This window comes from Python bivittatus, unplaced genomic scaffold, assembly GCF_059951505.1.
Source record: "Python bivittatus isolate LINGU-HERP-01145 unplaced genomic scaffold, Pbiv_v1 ctg000960_np1212, whole genome shotgun sequence".
Lineage (NCBI taxonomy): Eukaryota > Metazoa > Chordata > Lepidosauria > Squamata > Pythonidae > Python > Python bivittatus.
In genome coordinates, this window is record NW_028277124.1 from 12,193,378 (window position 1) to 12,221,343 (window position 27,966).

The window sequence follows — 27,966 nt, forward strand, 5'->3', positions numbered from 1 at the left end:
AATTAATGTTTGTATTTACATTCATTGCAGAAAAAGGGATTACAAAACAATAAACAGGCACACAAGGGGAATACGTATCAAAAGCAATGCACTGATGCCAGCTGTTTGCTTACTGTCTTGTAATCCCTTCCTCTCCAATCTCTCCACTCTGCAAGGGAGGGGGGGAAATAAGTCAGACACAGGACAATGCGTATTGACTGTAATGGCAATCACATAACTGAGAGACGCTGCAAAGATCGTAAACGTATGCCTTGGTCACAAAGTTATGTTTTCAGCACCATCATAATTTCGGCCACTGCACAAGGCAGTCAGTAAGTGTTTACCTGTAAACACATGCCAGTACAGTATCTCCCACCTTTTTGTATCTTCCCAGCATGCAAATGGATAGCACAAGCAAGTTTCTTAAAGCTGCAATTTATTTATTACAGTTGCTCTTATCGCAGAGAAATTGCTTCTTGGAAAATCCCTTTCAAAATTCAGCATCTTTAGTGTGCCTACGTAGAAGATGCAGGGGATCATGGTTGCTATGCAACTACAGTTAAGCAAATACTTTGAGAAGCCCACAAGATGATGTGGCAACGACAGTCACTGGCCTGCTGTAAATGTAACTCTATCAGACTAACAAACTCTGATACCGATGGGAATGTTTCATTTACTGTTCCTCAAGCCTAAAATGTGAAATCAATACTAAAAGACAGAAGGAATCTCCCTCATTCAGGAAGAACAACTCTGGGATCAGAAGATTATGGGGGAAATCACTACTGAACAATATATAATGTTTGTTATCCAAATGTGTTTCACATTCACTGAAAGATTTCTATATAAGCATATAAGGGGGTTTTTTTTAATGGACTTAGCACAAAGAGGAAAAAAAAACATTCCCAAATTTAAGTGCCAAATATTAGGGCAAAAGTGTCAAAATGATTTAATAATTTTTTTTCACAGCACAAAAAAATAAACCCCTCACCTTCGAAATCAGAGCGTGGAACACTGTGAAAAATGATACAACCCTACACAGTTTGCTTACACGTTTCTGAATTACAGAGCAAAAAGGATCCACAAATCACACTCCAAAAGGGAACGGTCAAGAACAAGATGCGAACTGTAAGTAAAGTGCATGAGAGGAAGCCTGCGGAGCTAAATGAAGTAGACGGAAAAGGTAAGGAGTCGGATCATTCACCAGAGCGGCAGCAGGCTCGGAAACCACACTGCAAGTTCTGGCATCCGCTGGCAGTTTCAGCGTGAGGACCTGTGCAAAGACAGAACAAATGTGAAAGGAAGAAAAAGGGACTGTGCGCAGCCTGGGCAGAAGCCGTTCTTGCAAGAAATGTGTTCCTGTGATTTTCACTAAGGGTTTCAAGCTGCGCTAGCAAAACTGTTTACCTGGAGTGCAAGGGGGCCATTGGTGAAAGGGGAACCTCAGATTACAGCCAATATGGAAATGTACAGACCAATTCATCCAATCTAAGCACTATTATCCCACAAAGATTAAAGGAACAATGTGACACATCTCTTACTAATGAAACTTCTGTAATCTGTTAAGAAAACTGGACTGCACATTAAAACTCTACCAAAAGCTACTTACCTCCATTTGCTAGGACTTCCTCTAAAAAAAAAAAAAAGCAGGCAATCTAGGGCCTGCATTACCTGACACATTTATAAAAACCACAGATGTGTTTAGAACTGATGTGCTACTGAATTTCAGTCAAAATTCTCTTAATGAACAAGAATAACCATGTTAACCCTAGCAATACATAGATATTTTGTCTCTTTCTGAATGTAGCTCCAATTTGAAATGGTCATGCTAAAGTACCTTTCCTGATTCCATACTGAAACTATCATCCGTGTGCTAGTACAATGTTATATCAAAGAATTTTAGTAAGATTTGGGATCCTACACTTCACTACTGATTTTCCATATATGCTTTGTCTACTGTAGAATTTCCATACAATCCAATTACCAGGTCAACGATTGTTATTAGGTTAAAAAAATGACTTGATTTTATTATTTTTTTTACAAGAGGCTCCATGCTTCATACTGTCATTTGTTCTTGTTTCAGTGTTTGCTTCCTCCCCTCAAACCTGTTCAATCTAACTTGCAGAAAACAACAGCTGAGATGGAGGTGGGGTTGGGAGGAAACAGTGCACAAGCTCCAATATAAAGTGTGAGTAAGACAGTGGCATCAAGTTCCTTAAGCTAACATTCAAATGAGAGATTTATTCAGCTGTTGTCCATGCAAACATTAAAGGAGTAACTATTCCAAATTAGGATAAAAACACCTTTACATAAAATTTAAAATTTCTTCAAATATCAGAAAAACTGAAGTAATAAATCAGTCCTAACACCACCATTAGGGAAGTCTAATGACTTTAAAAAATCCTAGATATTGTTTGAGGCAGTTTAATTTGACTCAGATGTTTTGGGGGTGCTTCCCAGGCTGCAACGAAGGACAGCTGGGGAGCCAGCTTATGACTGCTTCTCAAATTCCAACTGAGTAATTGCAAGAAGATGAACTGAAGAATCGACTTAGCAAGGTCTATTATTTTCCTTTTGTACAAGTCTTTTAAGACTAGAAGCCAGATGACTCCCTCCTTCCTCCCTCTGAAATGCTTTCCCAAAAGCTACATGGGAAGTGTCTTTTAGAATTCTTTATCTCAAAATGCAAGGTTAGGGAATGAAATTTTCTCAGAACAAATTCAAATCAAAGGAAACCAGTTCTCTTCCACTTCTGATTTTAAAACAGAAGGGACATATTCAAACATCACTTTCTCGCTTGCAAGCAGAAAGTCAGCAACAATAGAAATATACTCCAATATGATCTTGCATATTCCTCATGAAGCATTAGTATTTGTGCAGCCCAGGATCTCTGGACAGAACATTTAAGTCTGTTATGCACTTCCTCAATTTCCTCCTGTAAACAGTAACAGTAGACCCACCCAGTATACTTAAATCTCTATACTTCAAGAAAAAAGAAAATGGTACGCATAATGGAATTCCCCATTATGTGAAGAGAAAATGAAAGGAGCACCAGATGTCATTCTTAGAACACATGTAAGTACAACTTAGACAACCACTTACAAGCATTGCATCATTTTGCAAATCTATTCAGACAACACTCTAAATGCTTGGAAGGCAACATTTCTCATGTGTGAATTTCACTTTCATGAGGCATATCAAGCGGTAAGTCGGGAACTTGCATAAGATACCAACATAACCATCATACAGAAGCGTTTCTGCCAAGAACATTCTCGACATGCCTTTTGGTCTGTAAGTCCAGTTACTGGTTCAGGCTTAAGAGGATTTCAACTCTGAGCAAGAATGCCATTTTTAAATGTACTTTCACACTGAAAACAAAACTCAGTAGTTAGAATGTTATTAATAAGATATTTGGTGTGGAATTAATACTGTAACAGACAATCTTTGAAAGCAATCAAAATTAAAATATTAAGAGTTCAATTCATAAAAACTTAAAAACAGGGATGACATGTTACTTCTGATCTCTTTATAAACATGTATGCCAGAATAAGAGCAATACAAAACTAGACATTCCTTTCTTTTATAAACCTATCACCAACCATTTGCCTGAAACTGGATCCTTTAATATTCCCCACAACTATGCTTCCTTAAGAAAAGACCACTAACTCAGAATAAATTTTAAATCTACACCTTTGGCAAGACAATTTATCAATCAAATGTTTGTAGGGCATACTGGAGGTCTTGCATCTACATAAAAGAAATGGTTGTGAAGTCTGAACAGACAAATATTTTATTCAAAAGACATTACCGTTTATGTTGTCACAGTAGTAAAAGTGTTCATGATTTAGAGAAGGGCACACCGAGACCAAGTCTTGCAGGCCTGCACTGGTTACTGTCAGACAACCAGAGAGATTGAGATGTTCTAGATAAGGTAGCCCACCTCCTAGAGCCAACATCCTAGGAGTAGAAAACAAAACTCAATAAGGACTTCAAGAACTTTCTGCCTCATCCATCCATCCATTCAAACTATTCAGACTGTTGGCCACCCAAGTAGTCTTTCCTCCTACTCTGTCAGAAACTCAACTGAGGAATGCTGGGAGAGATATGCAACTGTGCTGCCAAAAATACCAGTCAAAATGTACCCATAAATGGCTACAGTTCAATAGTGGTAGGTCACAATTCATCTCCTAAAGCTAATGGTCTGCAGGAGGTATTAGTGGAAAGTGGCAACAGATTTGGGATGAAGGTGGGTGGGAGCAGGAACACAAGAGTTCCAAGTGCTAGTTCAATTTTAAAGAATACCTGTATACATGATTGGCTTCAAAACCTATCAAGAACAGTTATATATTTGACACTTATGTGAAATTTCACATTTTCTCAAAATAATAGCTAACAGAGGCTTTCAAATCTTCAAAGAAATTGTTGTAATCCTCCTCAGCTCAGCTATTTAGAAACTGCTTCTGAAACATCCACATTCCATCTGGTCTGTCATGCTTGCCTTCTTTTATCTTTATCTTATTATTTTTATTGATTTTATTGTAATTTCTTTGATTGTTGTGAGCCCTCCAGAATCATTAAGAGTCAGGCAGTCTACAAGTTTAATAGTTATTCATGCAAGAGTGAGATACAGTAAGACTCAACACAACATAGTTTCCATCTGGTACTACACAACACTGGTACACTGTGATTCCATGCTACTAACTATCCTTAGGCAGGCAAGGATCAGCCACCATAGTACTGAAGGAAGCCCCATTTACAAACACCACTAAGGGACCTCATGATTTGTAGATTATTCAAAATGTTTACACTAAGACTACATCAATCTGAAAAGACAAATGAACAATAGTGAATGTGAAACATCTCGCTGATTACCAAAAGATGGACTTGACAGTAAAGGGTTAATCCCACCTCCTCTTTTCATGGAGAAACCCCTCCCCCCTTCTGGTGCTTGCACTGACTTACACTGGGAATAGTTCAACTTTATTAACTGAATGATTCCACTGTAACAACAGAAATCCTGCCCCCAGCAACAACACGAGAAACAGAAGAACAATGTGCAACAGCAAAAAAGGAATTTATCCTTTTCAAGTAGGGTGAAAACTTTGGCTCCATCTTCCTGTGACCCAAAAGTTACTCCATGATAAATCCAACTACCATTTTTGGTCACTGAAGAGGCAGCCAATAGGAGGGCCAAAGGGAAACACTCAGGATTTCAAGATTCTGTTATTATGCCCTACAACAATAAAAAATATTGTATTGTATTGTGTTGTATTGTAATATATATTGCATTATAATATAATTTTATAATCATATTATACCTTGCAACTTCTGATTAGTATGTCTATATCATCAAAGCCTGAGCAATGATTAATGAAACAGCTGCAGTCCTGATTCCTAGTACTGTTGCTTCATGAATCCATTTCAGCACTTTGTCCTACATTCCAGTGGATCTGTGAGCATCTCTATTTCTTTCTCGGGACAATTGATTTACACATTAGAACTGTTACTAGCTCACTGCTGTTTATCATGGGAAGGGAGATACAACTTCCTTGTCAGTGTGGAGGATATCTTGAGTTTTGCTGGTTCTGCCCACTGCTCCTTGATTATCTCTGCGAAGTCCAGAAAAAGCATTCTAAAGTCTATTTTGGAACCTGAAAGGAAAACCTTGGCAGAATGTAGTGATCTCTAGGAGGCAGATTCATCATCTTTGCTGACTTATATATCACCAAAAGTAAGTCAGCATTAAACAGTCTTTGATGTTAAGGTGTGGACTGTACAAAAGCATCATCTAAAACCTGATTTTCCTCTGGATTCCCCCCCCCCATGAAAAATGGGCTTCAGATGTATAATGCGATTCTTTCACTTCCGCACAGAAAATGGGGATCCTTCTCATCACTTAGCATGTTGCTCCCTTTCTCAGTTCCCTTTCCCTATCCATGTTCTATGAATAGACTGGACACAATTGTGACCTCATCTTCCAACAGCCTTGAGTTGCTATTGCTAGGCTACCTTGTGTCTCCCTGCTCTATCAGAGCTCACCAGCCTTTCTGCCATATCTGGTGTTCCTTGATTCTCCTGTTACCATTCTAATGATAGAGACTCACATGTCTTTGTTGTAGGTTCACCCTTCTGGCTTCTGTGATGATTCTGGCTGTCAGAGGTTCACAACTGTTAGCACTACCCAGTGGGTTTGCTCAGGATGCCAGAAGAGTCACTACAGGTGTAATGACCAATACATAATCCATCAAAATAGAGCCTGCAGGAGGGTTGCTGCAGTTGGTACCACCCAGTGCCTAGTCCACTGGAAAACTTAGTTCACTGCTAGTGTTGTTCATCTTCTCCACTGAATCTAGAAGTTCCTATGGCTCCTGGTTTGGCTTGAGTGTTCCTAGGTTCTGATCTTGGGGCACTAGGTAGCTGCCCAGCTACTGACCCAGCAGTCAAACCTATGTTGTCAGAATTGTTCCTCCTTCTCTTCTTCCTCCTCCAGTTCTTGCCCCTCAAGATGGAAGCAAGAAAAAAGCTAGAGCATCTTCCTAGAAAATAGAGTTAGAGACTGAGGGGAGCGGTTTCCTACAAGGGATAGGAAGCAGTTTTCAGCCCTACCTTCTAGACAGAAGATGTAGAATTAAACCTTTTCCTGTCCACTCATATATGTAGAAGAAACATAACTATCATTGTAAAATGCTGCTAACTGCTATTGCAAAGACAAATATATAGGATAAAGTTGTTGTGTAATCCTGTCTACATAGATATGTTAACTAACAGGCATTTTTTAGTTTTGCACAGAAAGTGGGAGACTCTGAAATACCAACTTACTGAAAAATAGAAGACAGACCACATTTGGAATTGATCTTAAATTAAAGATCAAAGGGTTTATAACCCCTTAAATTATTCATTTTAAAGTAATTTGTTTCAGGGATTATTCCACATCAAAAGGAACAAGTCAATTTTTTGCTGTTTGGGTTAACAAACATACACAGCCCTCATACAAAATTCACACAGCCACAGATATATCTCACAGCTAATACTGCTTTCATTGTAAGGTTACATTAACAGAATCTTGCAAGTCTGAATCTTGAAAGACTCCCTCCCTCTATTTTCGTGAGAACAAGGGAAGCATCTCATGTTTGAGATGCTTTCTCAAACTACATTTCTGCCCTGGACTCAGATTTATCTGACAGTTGTCTTCCTCCTATTCCTCAAGATTATTCCTTCTGTCCATTCAGTGAATTCACTGAAGAAGCTTAAAGCTTTTCACGTCCCCCAGCAGTACTCTCATTGAGGTACCCCAACAGACTGTAAAAAAAGCCTTCTGGGATCAGGTATGGATTACCTATTCTGGATTCTCTCAATGGGAAAAAACCCCACTGCTATTGCTATCACTCAATGTGTGAGAAACGGAAATACCAAAGAAAAGACTAGTCACGTGCATTTGTGCTCTGGCTTTTTCAAAACAGCTACGCTGACCTCTTGCAACCGATTACTTACCTGAGACCATTATCTGTTATCTGATAACATCCTGACAAACTGAGAAACTGAAGAACTCGGGCTGTCTCTTGGTCCGATTTTGCACTCCTGAGGTGTGTCAAGTCTTTCCCCTCTGTCTGCCTACTAGTCCTTGGTGCATGGTTAGGTAGCCCAGGGGATGGTGGGAGCGCCTGCAGAGTTTTTAATGCCGACCCAGCGCAACAAAAAGAGTGGCCGCAGTAGGTCAGGGCCGCAGAAGCACAACGCTGCTGCTGCCAGCAGATGCTAGTCCTTAAGCCAAAAATGTCTTTATTGCAGCAGGACGCAGAACAAGGGAAAGGGGAGGCTGGTTCTATCACACAATCTCCTTCCAGATTTCTGTGCTTCCACTCAGCAGCATCTTCAATATCGGCCAGATCTTTGGCATCTAACATCCAGATATAGGCAGAGTTGAAACTCTCTGATCTGACCGGTACACTCCAATGGCTTTCATTTCCTTCTTCCTTAATCACATCTTCATTTGTTATATAATGCAGGCTACAATCCTTTTTGCTGGACTGCAAGGCCATCACTTTGTTTTTCCACACAGTTTTTCCTTTTCTGTTTCGACAACTTTTCTGAAATCCTATTTCGTGGGAAGACAAAATCCCCAGGGCTTTAGAAATCTTTCTTACAGCCATATCTGTTATTCTTTCACATCCAGAGAGATCAAGATGCCGGAGACTCTGGCAGCAACCAACCCAAGACCAACTGAAACAAATATTAATAATTGTGTGAAATTAATCTTGTAATATTTATGTATTTATTTAGACAGCTTATATGGCCAATATGGCAGCTAATAGTACATTAAAAATCTATCCCAAAAGCAAATACTAAAAAACTATAACAGCAATATGATATACAATGAACATGTTCAAGCTTCACCCTGAAATGAAAATGTAGATATGTATACTAGAAAAAAACACCTAAGTAAATAGGAATCCTGCCATGTATGTTATTTTCTAAATGAGAATACCTCTAAATAAGCAACTGTTCGACTAGCAAAATTATAACTTAAATACAGATGCATCTTTTCTGTGCAATCCAACGTACAGCTCATGAAGTGCAAGCCAGTTGTTGCATTTTAGAGCAAGGCCAAGCATAAAGCTATTTGCAGTCTCTGGCAGAGTGTTTCCAGCACTATTTGAGGCTAGCAGCACTGCAACTGTGCAAAAGTCCTAGGATTCACGTTTCGTGTTTTTCCCAGGTCTCAGGCTCAAAGGGAAAAATCAAAAGTTTTCACGACCAGTCTGTGAAATGGTTCAGACAAATAATGAGCAAGAAATATGACAAGAGGAGGAGAAAGGCACAGACTGTACACCCTCAGAGGTGGAAGCCAATGTGGAATAGATGCAGCCCAATGTAGGAAGCAGCTTCTTCTCCTTCACATCCTCTGCCTTGTTACAGTTACCACTTGGCAGCTTATCTAGCTTTTCCATTTAAAAAATCCTAGAGGGAATACAGCCTGTAGAAAAACAACTGCTTCAAGTCACACTGAATTCATGGCTTGCGAGGCTTCCCCCACTGTCTGTCTTAGCAGGGATGGAGAAAACATGCACTGTCAAAAGCTGCTGCTTCAAGGCACCTGAAGTCCCTGGCTACAGAAACTTCCCAAAGACACTAAAACTGCCCCCTTGGTAATTATTTCCTTAGACAGTGAGTAGTTGTCACCTATCAAAACTGCAGATCTTGACTTATTACAGCATTTTTCAAAGTTTTTCACAACTAGAATTTTTCCTATTTTACAAAGCCGTCCGAGAAAATATATTACTGTATGAATTTCTGATTTAACAGCCACAGATATTTCTTGCTCAGCCTCTATTATACATGTATGATCATTCCTGTCGGTGAAGTATAAAGTTCCTATAATTATGTCATCTCATGATTATGTATTAGCTTATTATGTCTAGGTGCTGCTAGGCTAAATGCTAAACACACAATCTGCCCTGATACCCAGAAAGAAGCACAACGTCTTACCAGAGGCTTGCAGGGGAAAACATGCTATTCAGCAGGACTGTGCAAAGCCTCTGAAAGGGAGCTGTGCAAAAGACATTGGCTGCATTCCTGCAGCCACGTATTCCAGAATGCTCAGTGCAGCTACTCTCTTCAAATTACCCCACAGATATGCACACACTTCCACTGGAGCTGCCACTGAAGCAAAAACAACTGGGGAAGGCCTTGGAAGCAGCTGTGCTAAGCTTTTCAGAGGCCATCTACCCTTCAAGGCCATCTACCCTTCAAGGGTATTGCTCATGCCAACATGCTTCCCAAGGCACCCCTCTCATTAGGCAAGGATCTCACACCTCTCCTGCCCTGCACAAACTGCCGGCTCTGTCCTGTTGCCTCTTCCCCAGCCAGGCTCAGTGAGCTCCCTTCAGCAGATGAAGCTCTGCCACCCTGCCCCACCCACTGCACGCATCCCAGGGCTGCACCCTCGCCCAGCGCCTGGATTCCAGGCCAGCAGCGGAAGAAGATGGCAAAGGTCAGCTGGGGGTGGCAGGGTAGGTAGTGGCAGCAAAGTGCAGGGCTGCCAAAAGGGGGGAGATAGGCAGGTGGGGGGAGATCATGCTGAAGTCATAAATGCAGACCGGTTGTCAAGCACCCAAATTTTGATCACGTGATCATGGTGGTGCTGCAACAGGGTGCTCTAACCCTAACCCTAACTGGTAACTTCAAGAACCAGTCATAATTACCATTTGTTCAGCACCATCATAATTTCAAACAGTTGCTGAACGAATGGTTAAACAAGGACTACCTGTAAGTGATGGGAATGATAACATATAACAAGTAAACCAATCTGTCTCATACACACATTCCTTAAAATATAAGCTACCAACCTTTCGAATGCAGAATCAGAAATGTCCGTCTGAGTGAGATCAAGGTATTCCAGGTTAGGACAAAGTTCTAAGATCTGTCTGACCTATATTAAAAATGGTTCAAAAAGGCTGAATTATAAAAGGAATGCAAAAAATAGCAAAAACTATTTTCAACATGCTTCTCCAACATCTTTACATTTTATTAATTCATCTTAAATGTCAACCATAAAAAACAGGTGGCACACATTTTTAAAATACATTCAAGCTATTTTTACTCTCTAGAGAATCACTTATTGTATATACTGTACCATTTTATTAGATATGGCCGAACTGTAGGCCAGTACAATAGTTTTGACTGATGAGCCTACACGTGGCAGAATGTTATGGATTATCCCTTGAAGTAAGTCCTTCTCTTTCTGAACAATGCTGATAGCCAAGGATTCTTCTCCATTTTCTTCTATTAAAAAAAACAAAATGAGAAGAGACATTTAACAGTAAAATAAATACTGTAAACTACAGGTAGTCTTCACTTAACGTCCACAATAGGGACTGTAAAATTAGTCATTAAGCAGGGTGGTTAAGTGAGTCACCATGTAACCAGACCCAATTTTACAACAATTTTTACGAAGGTCATAAACTGAATCACATGGTCATTAAGCAAATCCAGCTTCCCCAATGAACGTTTTTGCCAGAATTCACTTAACGCCCACATGATTTGCTTAACAACCATGGTGATTCACTTAATGACCATCATAAAAAAGGTTGCGAATCATGATCAAATGACCACAGGAGGTGGTGTGAAGGTTTGCAATGGTCGTAAGTGCGAATATAGGTCATAAAGCACTTTTTCCGAGGCCGCTGTAACTTTAAACCATCATTAAGTAGTCAACCAATAATGCAAGTACCACTAATGGTATGCAGAGATAATCTAGGCGCAACATGACTTCCTGTCTGAGAAGAGAAGAGAAAGCAGAACTTCTCCTAGAAGTTGGAGAAACAAGAGCCCTGCTCAGACATATGCCTAAACAGTGAAGGGGGCCATTCTGTAGCTCTTCCCCCGCCCCCCATGTAGTTGTCTGAATGGGGCAGCATACACAGATACACACATCACAGTATTCTGTTTCAGGATAAGCAACATTATGGAGTCTGCAGAAAGACAGTAAGAAACAATACACATACTAAATGTCTTAATACCATTCAGGCCTTTGGAGGAAGTGTGGGATTTAGGAGTGGCCATTAAGTTGTGCTGGAAGGTGCAGTTCAGGTTTGGGTTGCGGACACGATAGGTCCACAGTGCTGAGTAAAGAGATATATTACCTCTAATTTCATTCATTTTGTCCCAAAGTAAGGAAACTTGTTAGCTCAGAGTGGAGGACATTTGATTTCAATTTGATCAAGTAACTTCATTATTACAAAATAATGCTTTCCACCAGTACAGGGATCTCCACTTACTAAATCTGAAAGCAAGAAGTAAATAAGGAAACTACTACTTTTAATTTAATGTAAACTTATAAATGGTTTGATTTTTTGTAAACTTGAGATGGCAGTTAGTGAAGTGCAACCACAAGCTTCTCATCAGTCAGGCTGAATTACTGCTGTGGTGGTTCTAAAAGGATGAGGTCACTGTATGGTTCCACCCTAGATTTGGCTTTCCAACCAACATACCCCAGACCTGAACAAGTTCACGACAGATTCCTTCATTATCACTGTCATACTAACCCCTACACAGAGTCTAACCTCTCAGGAATCTTATGCTGCACTACCTCAGTTTCCAAGCACTTAAAGGAAAATTAGCATATATAATGCTCCCTTCTCTATTTTCCCCACAACAACCCCTACCCCACCCCCAGGAAGGGGAAATTGGGTTATGAGAGACTGGCCCAAAGTTACCAGCTGACCTCCATGTCTAAGGGAGGACTAGAACTCATAGGCTGCTCATTTTTAATCTAGCATCTTAACTTCAAGCATCAAAAATGGAAAGAAATCAAAATTTGCAGGTTTCCCCAAATCTACATAACCCACAATTATCTTATCTGTTCTGATGATGAAATAAAATGAACCTCCTTATGTTTTATAGTTACAGCAAAAAATTATTGCCAACCATATTACTAACACATATTATGGTCTTATAACTTACCCTCCCTTAAAGTGCTAATCATAATAAAAAACAAATATGGCTATACCATAAGCCATATTTTATAAACCGCAATGGCTAGATTATATTTTTATCCCGCCTTTTATATATACATATATATATATCTATACTTTTTTAATAAAACTCAAGGCGGCAAACATACCTAATACTCCTTCCTCCTATTTTCCTTGCAATGACAGCCCTATGAGGTGGGTTGGGCTGAGAGAGAGCGACTGGCCCAAAGTCACCCAGCCAGTTTTCATGCCTAAGGGAGGACTAGAACTCACAGTTTCCTGGTTTCTAGGCCAGCATCTTAACTACTACCCCAAACTGGCTCTCTAACACACATCCTGTTAAGCCAAAATCAAAGAATTCACATTATACTAAGCCCTAAAATGTGAACTTGACCACAATGTGAAACTGCAGTTAAGCAAAAGTTTGCAAAACATTTTTTCCAGTTGCAGAAAGAAGAGGAGGGGGAAATCTCCTAGGGTCATTGCAGATCATTAGCATCATTGTAATCTGGTCTTCCCAAAGTCTTGCAAATATATTGAGACTAAAATTCCCAGAATTTCCAACTGGTATGAGTATGGGAATTCTAGGAATTGTTGATTTAACATGTGGAGGAAGCCAGGCTAGGAATGGCTGATCTAAACTATAGTTTACTAAGACAAGAATTTCTGTAAGGCTATCAATAAAAGAATGTCAACCTCAAAATACTGTTGTTGGTGTCAGCCCTTTGAAATAGGCCAGGTGAAGAAACAAGACATCACAAGGGCTTCTGGAGCTCCACTGTTGTTGGAAATAATAGCAGTATCTTGAAAGCCTGACCATTTCCCTCTGTCCTCTCTTATCCCATGCAGAATCAAGGTGGGGTTATTCTGAGTCTCTTCCTACTTCTTTCCCAGGGCTGGGATTTCATTTACTGCCTCTTTTATTGGTTTTACGGCTTTTACATTCCTTTGCTATCTTTGCTTCCCTCTGTGTAGCCATCCGCCAAAATCTGACACTGGGAAAGACAGGCTATTTTACATTCCAAAGACAATATGCTACATAAAATAAGCTTCAATTGGCACCCAATGGCCTAGCAGCAAGGATTTAGAGCTTAGAGAAATAAATTATACACACAGAGACTGGGTTTATAGCCCGCATTTTGTTCAGGAGCATCTTGTTGGGCTGAGGGGGAGGGATTCAACCAAAATCACCCAGTGAGCTTATATGGCTAAAGATGGACCAGACCCTGAGTCTCCCCACTCCTAATCCAACACCTTCACCTCCCCATTCCTAATCCAATACTTCACCACATTGGCTCTCAACTTGTAAAAAATGTTGACATTACATCAAAACATATACTTCAAGTTTGTCCTTCACATTACATGATGGTTTCCTTAAACATGATTTGTTGAATAAACCACAATTTGTTAATAGCTGGCTTCATGTAAGACATTAAGCTAAAATCAAACAAGCCAGATTTTAACTTAACACATCCTTTCATAAAGTCAACCTAAAACATAGACACAATACAGATGCTAGGCTTGCAATTATAATATTTATAAATATAATCTTTTGTATTTCATGTGGCCTATTTTCTACCACTGAAAAGATATAATGTCTGAAATGGGTTATAGAAGCCTCTGGATGGAACTACAAATATTTTGTATTGCTGGAAGACCAAATGGAGAGATGAAGCAACAGAAGAGTCGCCTAGAGCGCCACTGGAGGAAGACAAAGAGCAAGGCCGACCGAGCACAGGAAAGAGCCTGTATTAGGACTTATCTTGAGACGATAAGGACGGCGAAGCATAGTTACTTCGCAAGCAAGGCCGACCAAGCACAGGAAAGAGCTTATATTAGGACTTAACTTGAGGCGATAAGGACAGCAAAGCATCTGCAGGTAGCTGACCAGTGGCCCTGTTTCAGGGGACCAGGTCTCTCCTGAGTAAGAAGGAGCCAGGGGAGCCCTTACAGGGTCACTGTGAGGAATATTCTCGGCATCTGTCAGATAAAGTCGCTCAACTTTGCTCGGAGTTGGACTCAGGCTGGGAGATCCTTTGGAGGTGACAGACATGTCTGAGCCTTGTTATCTGGAAGGAGTTCGAGCCAGATGCTCTTGAGGAAGTGGACAGGGCCCTTGAGGCTGTGAGCTTAGCCACCTGCATTCTGGACCCATGGCCTTCCTGGTTGGTTAGGGCTTCCTGGGAGGCGGCATGTGGTTGTGTCCAAGTGGTGATTAATGCCTCTTTGCAGGAGCGGGTGGCACCGGCTGCCTTGAAGGAGATGGTGATGTGCCCCTCTCTCAAGAGGCCATCCTTGGACCCAACAGTATTAGACAACTTTCACCCAGTCTCCAACCTTCCCTTTTTAGGGAAGGTAGTTGAGAGGGTGGTTGGCACACAGCTACAGAGGGCCCTGGATGAAGCGGATTATCTGGACCCTTTTCATTCTGGATTCAAGCCTGGTCACAGCATTGAAATGGCACTGGTCACACTTGTCGATGACCTTTGAAGGGCTCAGGATGGGGTGGTGCAATCATTCTGGCCCTCCTGGACCTCTCAGAGGTTTTCGACCATGATATCCTTCTGGACCAGCTTCAGAGGTTGGAAGTGGGAGGCACTGTGTTATGGTGGTTCTCCTTCTTTCAGTCAGTGTTGGGGGAGGACAGATTGAGCCCTAGGCATCTGCAATATGGGGTGCCTCAGGGTTTAAGCTTTTCGCCTTTCCTTTTTAACATCTACTTGAAACCACTGGGGGAGGTCATCCATCAGTATGGGGTGCAGTATCATCAGTATGCTGATGATACCTAGTTATATATCTCCATCCCTAGCCGGACAGGTGATGCTGTGGTGGTGCTGGCTGAGTGCCTGGCAGCTGTAAGGGTCTGGAACTCCCCTTTTGAGTCAACCCTGGCAAGATGGAGAGGCTCTGGGGTTTTGGCCCCCAGGTCCAGATAATATTTCATCTCTGGACAGGCTGGTACTCCCCCAGATTGAGTTGGTGCACAATTTGGGGATTCTCTTAGACCCACAGTTCCTGCTCGAGGAGCAGATGGCAGCTATGGCTGGGGGACCTTCGCACAGATTTGTCTGGCATGCCAACTGTGCCCTTTTCTCGACTGGGAGGCCTTGCTCATGGTCACTCATGCCTTGGCCACTTCCCACTTGGATTATTGCAATGTGCTCTACATGGAGCTGCCCTTTACCCATGTAACATCTCTGTTGCGTGAGCTGCACTAGCTCCTGTTTCCTTCCAGGTGCAATTCAAGGTGCTGGTTATTACCTTTAAAGCCCTATATGGCACAGGGCCAGGTTATCTGTGGGACTGCCTCTCCTTTAGGATATCTACCTGTCCTACCAGATCACATAGGGTGGGCACATTCCTAATCCCTTCCCTTAAACATTGCCGTCTTATGGGATCTAGGAAGCATGCCTTTTCCATGGCAGCCCCTCCCCTATGGAACACTCTTCCCCTTGAAGTTCAGCAGGCCTCTAGCCTTCTGAAAAGCACTTAACACCTAGCTTATCCCCCCAAGCACTGGGATAGGGTGAGGTGGATGAGAGGATTTAACGATGGACTGCATGTGGAAGTTTAACATTGGTGCCAGATTTTTCTTAATGTTTATGGTTTTAATAGATATAAATATTATGTTGTTTTATTATTGATGCTGTTTTAATTGTTGGTTTGGAGCCGCCCAGAGTTCAGTATGAGATGGGCAGCTATATAAATGTTTTAGATAAATAAATAAACAACAACTGTCAATACATGTAGGGAAACATCATAATACCCTGTTATCAAAAAGAAAATTCAAGAGACGTTACCAACATTTATATAACTACCTATTCAATAAAACCGATTAGATTTAACTAATTTTATTTTAGAAGATATAGGCAGGTTACAACATTTTTAATGTAATATAGTTTTATGCCATTCTTCTGTTTAACAAAACTCCCAAAGTGGCTAAGAAACAAAATAATCAAAGGAAAGCAATTCAAATTTAACACAGGAGAACAAAAGAATCTGAGTAAATATTTTTGAAAGTGCTTAGAGTTTTTGAAAAGAACAGAGGTACTAATAAATTAATCAGGGGAAAAAAAAAGCAGTTCAAATGGGGAAATAACATGATCTACCCCTACCACTCTCTGATCATCACCTCATTTCAGAAGACCTGAGAACTTTGAGAAGAGCTTCCAACAATGAGTTAATACTTAGGCATGAATATTGGGATGGAAGACGGTAATCTACCCTGATCTCACCCTATGGAAGGTTTTAAAAGGCAAGGATCAGCACTTGGCAGACAGTGTAACAGTTTCAAAACAGACACAATACGTACATAACAATATTCCAGCTTGAATTCTCATAGCTGACCATTTTTGTGAAAGTGAACTATGAGGTTAAAATGCAATACTCAATGGTCAGATCTTTGGGACAGGCAAAACTGAAAAAGGGAGACAGCTCACCAGATTCATCTATATCAGCATCTTCATCCCATTCATGAAAAGCACGACTTTCATCTTTCCTGTTTTTCGCCCATTCTTCATCTGGCTCTGTATCAAGATCACCTGGTGGGCCATGGGACCAGTTTCCTGATCAGCCAATGAGAAAGCATTTAATTAAAGAAGGCTTGGTGTTACCCATAATCAAGACCAGATCCCAGGTGTGTAAAAATGCCATAAGAGAAAAGCTAAAAAACTGCATATTGCTCTCTTATCATCAATCCTTACAGGTTTCAAAGCGGTACATGCAAGATTGGTGTGCTGCAATACCCTTCCAGCCTACTAAATCTTCAGTGGCTTAATCATCCACAAATTAATCCCAGAGACAGCACATACCCATCTCTTAAGCTGCCAGAAACAGGTAAAGAGCTTCATGTCCATCAGAAAATGTTAATAATTTTAATAGTTAAAGAGTTTAAAACAAGATGTAGGGGGAAAAATAAAAAATCTCAATAAATAAAGTGGCAAAAATCTATTTTATTTATTTATTTATTTATTTGACTTGTCCCCGCCCATCTCCCCACAATGGGGGACTCTGGGCGGTTTACAACAAACTAAAATCAGAAATACAATTAAAAGTTATAAAAACCAGACATTACAAAAATAAAAAAGCTAAAAAATCCAAGAGGCCGATAGGGGCCACACCAGGCCGCTAAGGGGCCAGCCAACCCCATTTCTGATATCCTCCCTCCCCACCCCAGGTCAGATGGCAGAGCCAGGCCTTCAATTTACTCAGTTCAGTAAAGATATTCATATAATTTGCATATAATTAAAAACAGAATAGACTGGGTCTTAAAACTCCTAAATTTATAAATGCTATATTTCAAAAGCAAGGACAGGAGACTGCCTAACTTAAGGTCATGTAATCTACGTGGCTTATAGTATTGTACACATATAACTGAAGATAATGCAGTGTTAATTGTATAGGTCCTAGTCTAGAGAACTTAGCAAATCCAAGTTTGAAAATTATTGGAGTGATTTTCACACCATGAAACCATAAATATTTAGATCAACTGAACAAAATTAAATGATGAGATGTCATAGGACATGCAGGTAGTCCTCACTTAACCACCACAACTGGGACTGGCAACTCCATCACTAAGCGACATGTTCATTCAGTAAAACATCATGTGACTGTGTCTGACTTACAATGTCAGTTCCACTGCAGCCATTAAGAGAATCACGCAGAGTCATTAAACGCGATGTCATGTGACCACAACTTGCAACTTACTGCCAGCTTCCCCACTGACTTTGCTTGTTGGAAGCCAGTTGTGAAGGTCACAAATGGCAATCACGAGACTGCAGGTCGCTGTGACCATTGTAAATGCATGCTGGTTGCCAAGCACCCGAATCGTGATCATGTGACCACGGGGACGCTGCGACTGCCATTAAGTTCAAGGACCAGTCATAAATCTACTTTTTCAGTGCTGTTGTAAATTTGAACAGTCACTGAATGAGGAAGTAGTTAACTGAGGACTACCTGTACAACATACGTAATTAATAATGCTTGATCACAAAAGTTTTTTTTCCTCAACAAGTTTAAAATAACTACAAATTACCAGGAATGGTAATTAGGACTTCTAGAAGGCTTGATAGTGCAGTCTCTTACCTCTGGCCCAGTGCACAGGATAAAGGTGTTTCCAGAGAAACCCCGTTTTCGCTAACTGTGACCATTTGGTGCTGACTTGACTACATCGGCATAATTCTTGAGGGCTAAGATAACTAAAAATAGTCAGCATCACCTCAGAAGGAAGATGAAGAATGCTGGTAGATTGCCCTGGTTCTTCAGTTTCTGAAACACAGGAGAAAAGACTCTGCAGGAGCTTGACAAATTGGCCAGTCTTAGCAGAATTCAGCTCTAAGGAGGCACTTGTAGAACAGTGGCAAAAGAGAATGCTGTCAACATCCCGGGGTGGGGGGGATCTTTTTTAAAAAGGGGACTTTTGGAATTATGCACCCAATTACCCATTAACAGCTACTTTCAATTTAGGGGTTTACCTTGATCTGCTTTTTCATCCACAGAATATTTAAAAGCTTTCTGGAGCTCTTCTGCTTGATTCCAAAGACTAATCCCTCTACGTATTTCTGTTGCAGTTTCCTTCTGTGAGCAGTGTTGTGCAATTACTTTCTTTTTTATGTCCTTCAGTTCTTCATAAGTAAAATATTCCATCAACATTGGCTGGAAAACCTAACAGATAATTATTGTCACTATTTGAACATCAGCTCTAACTTGCATTTTTTTGCTACAGTTTTTCTAACATTTGGAAAGTTTCAGGCTTTTGGTGCAGTCAAATATTCTTTACTTTTTATAAAACCATGTTGAATTCAAGAATCATGCTTGTCCCACAAGATCCAACATATTTGACAGATAATAAAACATATAAAAATAGTATATATCAAGATGAAGATAGCAGCAAAATTATTATTTAAAAAACCAGCAATCTTGAGAATTCAGCACATTTTCATGTAGAAACACCCAATGTTCTAATTCTTCAAAAAAGCTGCCAAATCAGCAATTTTTAAAAAATAACATAGATTCTTCTTTACACTACCATGACAAGCATACCACACATGCAAGAAAAGTAACTATGTATACACAGGGTTAACTGTTTTGCAGATATAATATTCGGAGTGATATTAGGAACTCATTTAAAGTATGTTCTAACCTTTAGAACACTAATACACTAAAAGTAGTATTAAATACTACTTTTAAAAAGAAGCAGTTCAAGTCTACTCATTTCTTTCGAACAGCATTTCAAAATTTCAAAACATTTATTATATGCCACCCAGAGTCGCATACGTGAGATGGACAGCTATATGAAATAAATAAATAAATTCCTAACATTATCAGAACTCAACTAATTAAAAAAAAACACTGGCCAACTTTAGTCTTTTTAAGCCACCCTGGAAGACATAGCTGTTTTAAAGGGTAGCATAGGAATTTAATGAATAAAATGTTTCTCTATAGTTCTGCTACAAAGATGGAAGGCTTTCCAGTGAGATTGAGAAGTTATGGCAAACCCCTATACCTGCCTCATTTACACTCAATGTAAGAGCACAATCGTGCCATACCAGCAGTAGTCAGCAGAGCACCCAGAGTGAGGTGGGGAAAAGAGAAATAGATAGATACAAGCTGCCCTTTCACTCAGCAGGATCCGCTGGGATAAATTCCAGCTTTGGTCTCAGACTGCAATACCGTACAAGACTTAACTGTTATCTCCACAGAGTTATTTAAGCTAAGGCAGGTACCTGCATGTACAGTGGCTCCGTGATATTTTTTTTAATGTTCTTGCTTTGAATATAAATCCCCCCCAATGTCATATCACAAATAGTTTTTCAAGTGTCACTTCGCTTCTGTTGTAAACACACCAGGGTACAAGAAACATGCATCTAAAGACAGTTTGGTCTTATAGAACTTCCATTTGGAATACATGTTCTTGACAATTCTGAAATATATTCTGTATCTAGTTTTTACATAAAAAGGCTTTTAGCCATATCAAGTGTAAAATTTAATTAGTATTAAAGGCCAACTAAAAGAATTATTGTGACACCAGGTTTATTTTGGTGTGCTTCATATTAACATTTCACAAATTGAAGGTAATTATATCTTGTTCCCGTTTACAGAAAGGGGAATAACACATTTGTTTATTTACAGAAATAGTTTAAACTATCTGTGCTGTGTGAAACTCTCTAAGTATGAAGATTTTCCTTATTTCAAACGACCAATCCAATGGCCAAGGGAGGCTGTTCCAAATGCCACAGAACACTGCAGGCAGACTGAGAAGGAAGGGCAAGTAGCCATAAGCATTTCACACTGAAACACTATGGTGGGCAAAGGAGCAAGCTGTGGGATGAATCTTCTGAAACCTCAGGATATTTTCAACTGAATATCTTCTCAGTTTAGCAGCTACATTCTAAAAAAGGGCAGAAATCATGAAGTAGTATTTTCTTTTAACATATAAATAGCAAAATCTGTCTTTTTACAAAAATAATGCTGAATACACACTGCTCACTCCAAATGTTAAAAATAAAGGAAACATTTATCAAAACGTTTAATCATTCCCTAATCACTACTCACCTCCTCCTCCTCTTTCATGTGAGGAAGGAAATCTCTGGTAAAAGCTTCCAATCGTTCCTTTAGCTGTTTCGCATAGTTGAGTTGCTCATATTCATTCTGAAAATTAGTTTTCAAAATTCATCATACAACGACATGCCATTCAAGTTACAAATATGTTTGAACTAATTATTAAATTAATAAACTCAATTTAAATTATTAGATCATTACATTTTAAAGACAAATATGAAGAAATACTGAAGTTGGGCTTCAAACATTTGGTAATTTAAACCACTGTCTCTACTGCTTTTCCAATTCTAATTCTAATCTTTCAGATGCAAAAAGTTGGGATTACAGTGGGCATTGCGATACTTGCTTCTTTAAAAGATTATGTTTGCTATCTGTCAGGTTCAGCCCAAGAACAACAGCGAGACAGTCCAAAATCAGTTCAGCTCCTTTATTAGCTTACACTTAATAGACAGAATCTCGCCAGACTAATTCTAATCCCCAACCACAGCAACTATAACCATGATGCCCTTAGGGAGGGGCCAGTCTCCTTCTCTTGACTTTCCCACACTCTGGCTGGGGGCTGATGAGGTGCTTTCCCTGGAACCTCTCTTCCCCTTCCTGGCAACCTTGAAGTTCCATTCCAGAATCCTCCCTGCTCATGTCTTCCATCATACTATCCAACTGAACACAACCTCTAAGCAAAAGGATGTGGCTTAACTAAATGGGCTAGGAGCACATTTCACCAGATTTAGATACCAAAGGAAAATTTCACAACAACACTTTTGGATAAAAGTTATAAATATATCAAAACATTTTCTCTTTTGAATATGTTACAGCAGCAAACAAAAATTGTCCTTTCACAAACTCATATATTTACCAATTAAAATGATAGTCTCAGTATTTATGATTAAGTATCCATGTGCAATGTTGCTATTGCTTTCTTAAGGCTAATCTTCAAATAATTACTTAATTTTAACAAGCCAAAAATCAAACAAACTCACCTTTACATTTTTCAACCCTTTCTCAAAGAGGCTAAGCATCTCTGACAATTTATTGTCCGAATGTACGTTATATATAGTTTGGCTACGTTGCTGAAGCAAACCAATGATGTATTCATTTTCAATCTGCTCGTGCATTTTAAACTCTTTAAATGTAGCATATAAGGACTGGAGGAGAGCTCGGAAATCATTGTTGTTGGAGAAATTTGTCTTAGAAAGCTGGAAAAAAAATAGATGAGGGTTGCAGATTAGAAATTTATATTTTCTCTGAATTAATTTTTAAGAAACTAATTCTAAGAAGGCATTAGCCAACTATAAATTCCTAACTAAATTTGAACCTCAGTGGTTTTAACATATACTGAAAAAAATTCAGATTTAACTTCAATAACATTTATTTATTCCATATCTTTAATTTATATAAAGTCCTTTATATAACAGACCATTCTGGGTCAATATTTTGTTTACTGATTAGAATAAAACATACTTTTCATTTTGCACACACCCTTATCATTAAGAACATTTGTGTCTCTGCCCAACAGTAACTTGTCTAAATGTTTGACAATCTTGTAAATTTCAGATTGAAATATCATAATTGTATGGCAAGCCTAAACCATGTTGTTAATGTTCCAAGAATCCTAAGAATGCATAAATGATGCAATTCCAAAGCAATCATTTTAGCCAGCAGAACTGTCAACAATTCTGTTACAGAAAGCAAAAGTACTACAATCTTTCAAATTGAGTGTTCTATTCGCATCCAAATCTAATCTAGTACAAACAGTATCAGCAGCTGCCTGAAGAAAAGCAACAGAAGGTTTAATTGCTTTTGAATCTTCAACTATAACCTTGAAGATCAATGTTCCCCAACACTTCTTCCACTGGCACTATCAGTGAAAAGAATTGGCTGTACACTTATTTCCACAGACACTGTTGCCCCAATTCTTCCAGAGGACTTAGCTATTTTAATATTCAGGGAGGCCTGCACTATCCACCCAAAATGCTTTGTGAAATAGTACTTTCAAATGTTTTGCAAAACCCTAATAAACAGTAGAAATCACCAAACCCCCATTTTTGGCATCTTTACAGACCAAAAAGTATACACACTGCTTTCTATTATTAGGTATCTTCATAGTTACATTGCAGAACAAAAAAAGAAACCTTTTTTCAGGTGATAGAAGTGATCTTCAGGTGATGAATACTTAAACGACTGACACACAACTACGCCTCCACTTTCTACATTTGTGTCTTCATAATGGCCGAGTTGCCTGCTGTGAGATTTGCCCCGTTCGACAGAGAAACTCTCGTGACACGTGTGGTTCACAAAGAAGGTTTACTCATGCGTAACGTAGTAGTCACAAGCAAAGCCAGGACTGGCTTGGTACAATTGCATCACTTGTTATATTCCCCCCTTCCCGCGCTTTTTCCCGCCTCGTGATCGCGTTGCGGCTGTGGGCAATTAGGCCCCCCAATGTCCCCCCTGATCGTTCATGATGGCAGGGTCGGTCAGAGTCCATTGTCCTTGATTGCCAGTCCCCCTCCGGCTGGGTTGGCCCCTCCCTGCTACGTGCAGACCCGCGGGTTCTGTGCTGCGTTGCGATCTTGTTTCGCTGCCCTGCGGCCCCGTTCCTTGCTTGCTCGCGCCGTTATCAGTTCGTAATTAAAAGCTTCCGCTGCGGTTTTCCTGTTTAGCTGGCCGCAGGTGGCTCGTTAATTAGCGGCGCTTTCGGTTCCTCTTTTCCCCGCTAGCTACCGCCGGTGGATTCCGCGTGGTCTGGTTGCGAGCTTCCCTGCAGCCCCGTGCTTCCCTGAAACCTCGTGCTGACCGAACCTGACACCTGCAACTCCACCAGCATCATCAATTTTATTTGTGCTGAAACCAATTGTTCAAGTACAGTACTTCCTCATACTACCCTACCTGTACAAACTCTTTCAAAATAAACAGAGCTCAGTTCAACAAACTGAAACAGGATTTGAGTGTGCTATGCATTAAAACTCTTTCCTCTTTACAAAAACATAAGCTTCAGAAAGCCCAGAGTCTTTTGCAATTATTTTAGCTTAATATATATTTCTCCACCTTGATCGTCCTTGGTGTTGGATGGGGTGGCACTGCTCCAGACAGACCCAGTGCACAATCTGGGGGTCCTCCTGAACTTACAACTCCTGCTTGAAGAGAGGTGGAAGCCGTGGCTAGACGGGCCTTTGTACAGCTTTGTGTTGTGCACCAGTTGCATCCGTTCCTGGATCGGGGGGTTCTGCTCACAGTCGTTCATGCCCTGGTCACCTCTCGTTCGGACTACTGTAATGTGCTCTGCGTGGGGCTGCCCTTGAAGAGTATCTGGAAGCTTCAGCTGCTGCAAAATGCAGCAGCATGGACAATTATGTGAGCCCCTAGAAGGGTAAACATTACACCTCTGCTCCACCAGCTGCATTGGTTGCCACTTTGCTTCTGGGTCCAATTCAAGGTACTGGTTTTGACTTTTAAAGCCCTTCATGGCATGGGGCTGGGTTATTTGAGGAACCACTTCTCCTCGATTACATCTGCCTGTCCCATCCAGTCTGGCAGGGAGTCCATGCTGTGGGTCCCACTTGCCGGGGAATTCCATTTGGCAGGGCCCAGGAGTTGGACCTTCTCTGCCGTGGCACCTGCCTTGTGGAATCTTCTCCCCCTGGAAGTGAGATTTCCCTCTTAACATTCTGCAAGTCCCTCAAGACCTGGCTATGTGATTGGGCCTGGGGGTCCCAGGGGACCAGGAAGATCTTGCGATGGTTCCCTTACTGTGATTAACATCATCCTCTCTTGTTGTGTGCGTTTTAATAGTTTTTATACTTTTAATAATGACTGTTTTATTTATTTATGTATTTATTGGTTTTCTTTTTAACTGAGTGTTGTATGCCACCCAGAATCACTTTCTTGTGAGACGGGTGGCTATACAAATATGATAAATAAATAAATAAAACTACAGAGAGCTGCTTTTAGTAAGTCAGCTTCTTTTTAAAAGGCAGACAGGCACAGAAAAGCACTGTGCAAGCATGACCACATCCCAGGATATGAGTCAGCAGAAAACCGAACCAGTTTACTGGATCCAGAAGTACAGTGCCTTGAGTGGAAGGCACTCCTGACCCCTCTTCCAGGAATGGAGGAGAAAAAGAGGACTAAGCCAAGGAGAAAAACGGGTGAGCATCAAGCCCAAACATTAAGTTCCCTTTGCGCATCCTCAAAGTGATACCTGATGGACAACATTCCAAAGATCTCAGGTCCCCTTCTGCTTTGACCAGGAGCACATGGCAAAGCACAATAAGAGAGCAGAGGAACCCTGTCTTTCAGTCAAAGGCACACCCAAGCAATTTAGATAATTCTCCTTTCTTGAAGCATATTACGCAGTTTTTTGATCCTGTACTTTCTATCAAAAGGAACTAGCTTTTCATCCCCTTCTTTCTCACCATACCTAAATATTTTTCCCTAAGAATTAACTGGCAGTATCTAAAAAAAATCTCTGTCTGTAATTAATACACAGCATATGCAACATGATCTCTTGACTGTAGTCAATTAAGAATCAATTTGCAAAGCTAGAAATTAGACATTTGCACAGAGATCCAACTTTGGGAAATTAAGGAACCAGTTCCTTAATTGTTCTACTGCATTTGTTACTTTAAGCACACTTTGATATTGCTGCAGTAAACTAACTTAAGTTTCAGTGACTTTACTTTAAGTGTATCTACAGTCTGGAATTTACTTTGTGCCTTTCTTAATCTTGTTTTGAAATACAAGTCACAAATGTCCTGTGGAATGTCTAGTAATCCTTTTCCTATATTGCAGATTAAAATGCAGAATCACATCTTCTCTATTGGATAAATGCCATCACTTATTTTTAAATGGAAATGTATTAGAATACCTTACACTTTACCAATAATAATAAAGTCCAAATACATTATAACTAAATATTATCTGCTTAGCCAAGTTAATCTGTAAAAGCAAAACAATCCCATAGCACCCTGAAGAAAAACAAACCCTTAAAATATAACTTTTCACGGACTGTAGTCTACTTCATCAGGACAAGCTAGATTATGCTACAAATATGTCTTTCTCCAGTTGCATTGTTTCCATCTGCAGACAGGTTGTAATGATGACAATGCTCTGAATTTTTTATAATTGCAAACCTAAAATTCCTTTATAGATCAAGAACTGGTTCCTTAATTTCCCAAAGTTGGATCTCTGTGCAAATGTCTAATTTCTAGCTTTGCAAATTGATTCTTAATTGACTACAGTCAAGAGATCATGTTGCATATGCTGTGTATTAATTACAGACAGAGACTTTCAGAGGATTGCCCTTGCTCTGTTCTCCCAACTTTTGCATTCCACCAAGGTCTTGAAAAGCGAGAAAAACTATAACTTAAGCACAATGTCATTATTACTTGCAGCAAAAAAAAGAGAGAGGGAGAGACTAGGACAGAAAATTCATTAAACGTTTGATTCCAATTCGTATTTAGTTGACTTGTTTTGAATCTAATACTTGTGCCAAACAACAGCTCAACTACACAGAGAATTTCTTTTCAAAAGACCAATTCTCTGCCGTCCTGGATTCTCTTTCACCAGAGACTCCTAAAACTTTTGTTAGTTCAGAAATTTATGGCTGGGTACGGAGAACACAAATGACTCAGCTACTTGTTTGTATGCCCAGTAGCATGTGATCTCAAATGACTAGATCTCATGGCCATAACCTGTTTAAAACAAATATTTGGAAGAAGAGTTGCATAAAACTTAATCAATAATTAAACAAAAGTAGCAGTTACTACCAGACTGCTTCAACCAAGTAGACAGATCTTAGCAACAACACTGTTTTTTCTGGGTGAATAGATTCCCGGTCTGTATGCTTCTATAAGGACAGGAAGACCTGGTGCAATATGGTTCATGGGGTCACAAAGAGTCGGACACGACTTAACGACTGAACAACAAATGCTTCTATATGTTATTATGTTTGTGAATGGTGGTTTCTGCTATTTTATTGTAATGAATGTCATATGTGTTATCCCAGTTTACAAAGGTTCACATGTACCCTGCTCAGAGCTGGATTTGACAGGAGCTGCTGATAAGCCCAGTAAAATAAAATAACACATTAAGATCTCTTTATCTTAGGCCTTAACAAAAGGTTCAGAAGGCTGGTGAAAAATATAGCAATATTAACATGTTGCAAAGAGAAGTTCCTTGCATTCATAAGGGAGTGACTGGCAAGTGGGGGGACAACCTTTTCAGATGCCCCTGGATTTGGCTTGGCCTACCTCACCAGGCTGCTGTCGCTTTGCACCTTCAACTCCTTAAAGGAGTGAGTCTCAGTCTTAGCAACTTGAAGATGAGTGGACTTCAACTCCCAGAATCCCCATCCAGGCATGGCTGGCTGGGGGTTTCTGGGAATTGAAGTCCACCCATCTTCAAATTGCTAACATTGAGAAACACTCCTTTAAGGAACCAACAAATGCAGCCCATGTCGTCCAGAGATTAAAGGGATGGGCGGAGAGAGGGAATCCAGTGACTCTGGGCCAGTTATTCCCCCCACAGGGGGATAAAGTTTTCCTTCCCGGCTTAAAAGAAAAAAAATCAGCACCTCTAAAAGAAGAAAAGCAAGAAGAGCTAGAGCTACGTCGCGCGCAAAGCGGCGGCCCAACTGCGCAGGCGCAGGGCTCCCCTCCCTTTCGCGCGCAGGCGCATTGCCTCCGTCCCACCGGCCGAGGCCGAGGCGCGGGGGTGTGTCGCGGCGCCTGAGGTAAAGCCGCGGCTGCCGCGGCGCCCTTCAGTCCCTTTCCTACCTTGTCGCAGTAGAGCCCGACGAGCTGCTTCATCCGCCAGTGCGGGGCCGTGAAAACATCCACCTCCTCCGGGAAGGGAGCCATCTTCTCTCCCCCATAGAGAGCGACACTCTCTCCCACAGCCGCGCTCCAGCGACGGCAGAAGCGGCCTGCTCTGCGCACGCGCCCAGAGCGGAGGCGGC

General features: G+C 40.5%; 1 protein-coding gene across 1 annotated transcript; it reads right to left on the minus strand.

Moving 5' to 3' along the window:
* Window positions 1-520: 520 nt before the first annotated feature.
* FBXL5 (F-box and leucine rich repeat protein 5) lies at window positions 521-27,946 on the minus strand. Its single transcript, XM_007440340.4, has 11 exons — window positions 27,785-27,946; window positions 21,989-22,204; window positions 21,003-21,098; window positions 18,923-19,112; window positions 18,534-18,716; window positions 16,889-17,014; window positions 10,610-10,758; window positions 10,323-10,405; window positions 7,468-8,196; window positions 3,785-3,933; window positions 521-1,249 (listed from the first exon to the last, which is right to left on the minus strand). Exons 1-11 carry the CDS (start codon window positions 27,866-27,868, stop codon window positions 1,173-1,175), a joined length of 2,082 nt encoding a protein of 693 aa, XP_007440402.2. The 5' UTR covers window positions 27,869-27,946; the 3' UTR covers window positions 521-1,172.
* Between the last annotated feature and the right edge of the window lie 20 nt (window positions 27,947-27,966).

Excerpts from the sequence above, each read along its gene's own strand:
- FBXL5 (XM_007440340.4), bottom strand. The coding sequence starts at position 27,868 with ATGGCTCCCTTCCCGGAGGAGGTGGATGTTTTCACGGCCCCGCACTGG. Across the intron at positions 10,759-16,888 it reads TGCTGATATAGATGAATCTG|AAGAAAATGGAGAAGAATCC; the intron begins GTGAGCTGTCTC and ends TTTTTTTAATAG. Across the intron at positions 10,406-10,609 it reads CGGCCATATCTAATAAAATG|GTCAGACAGATCTTAGAACT; the intron begins GTACAGTATATA and ends TTTTTAATATAG.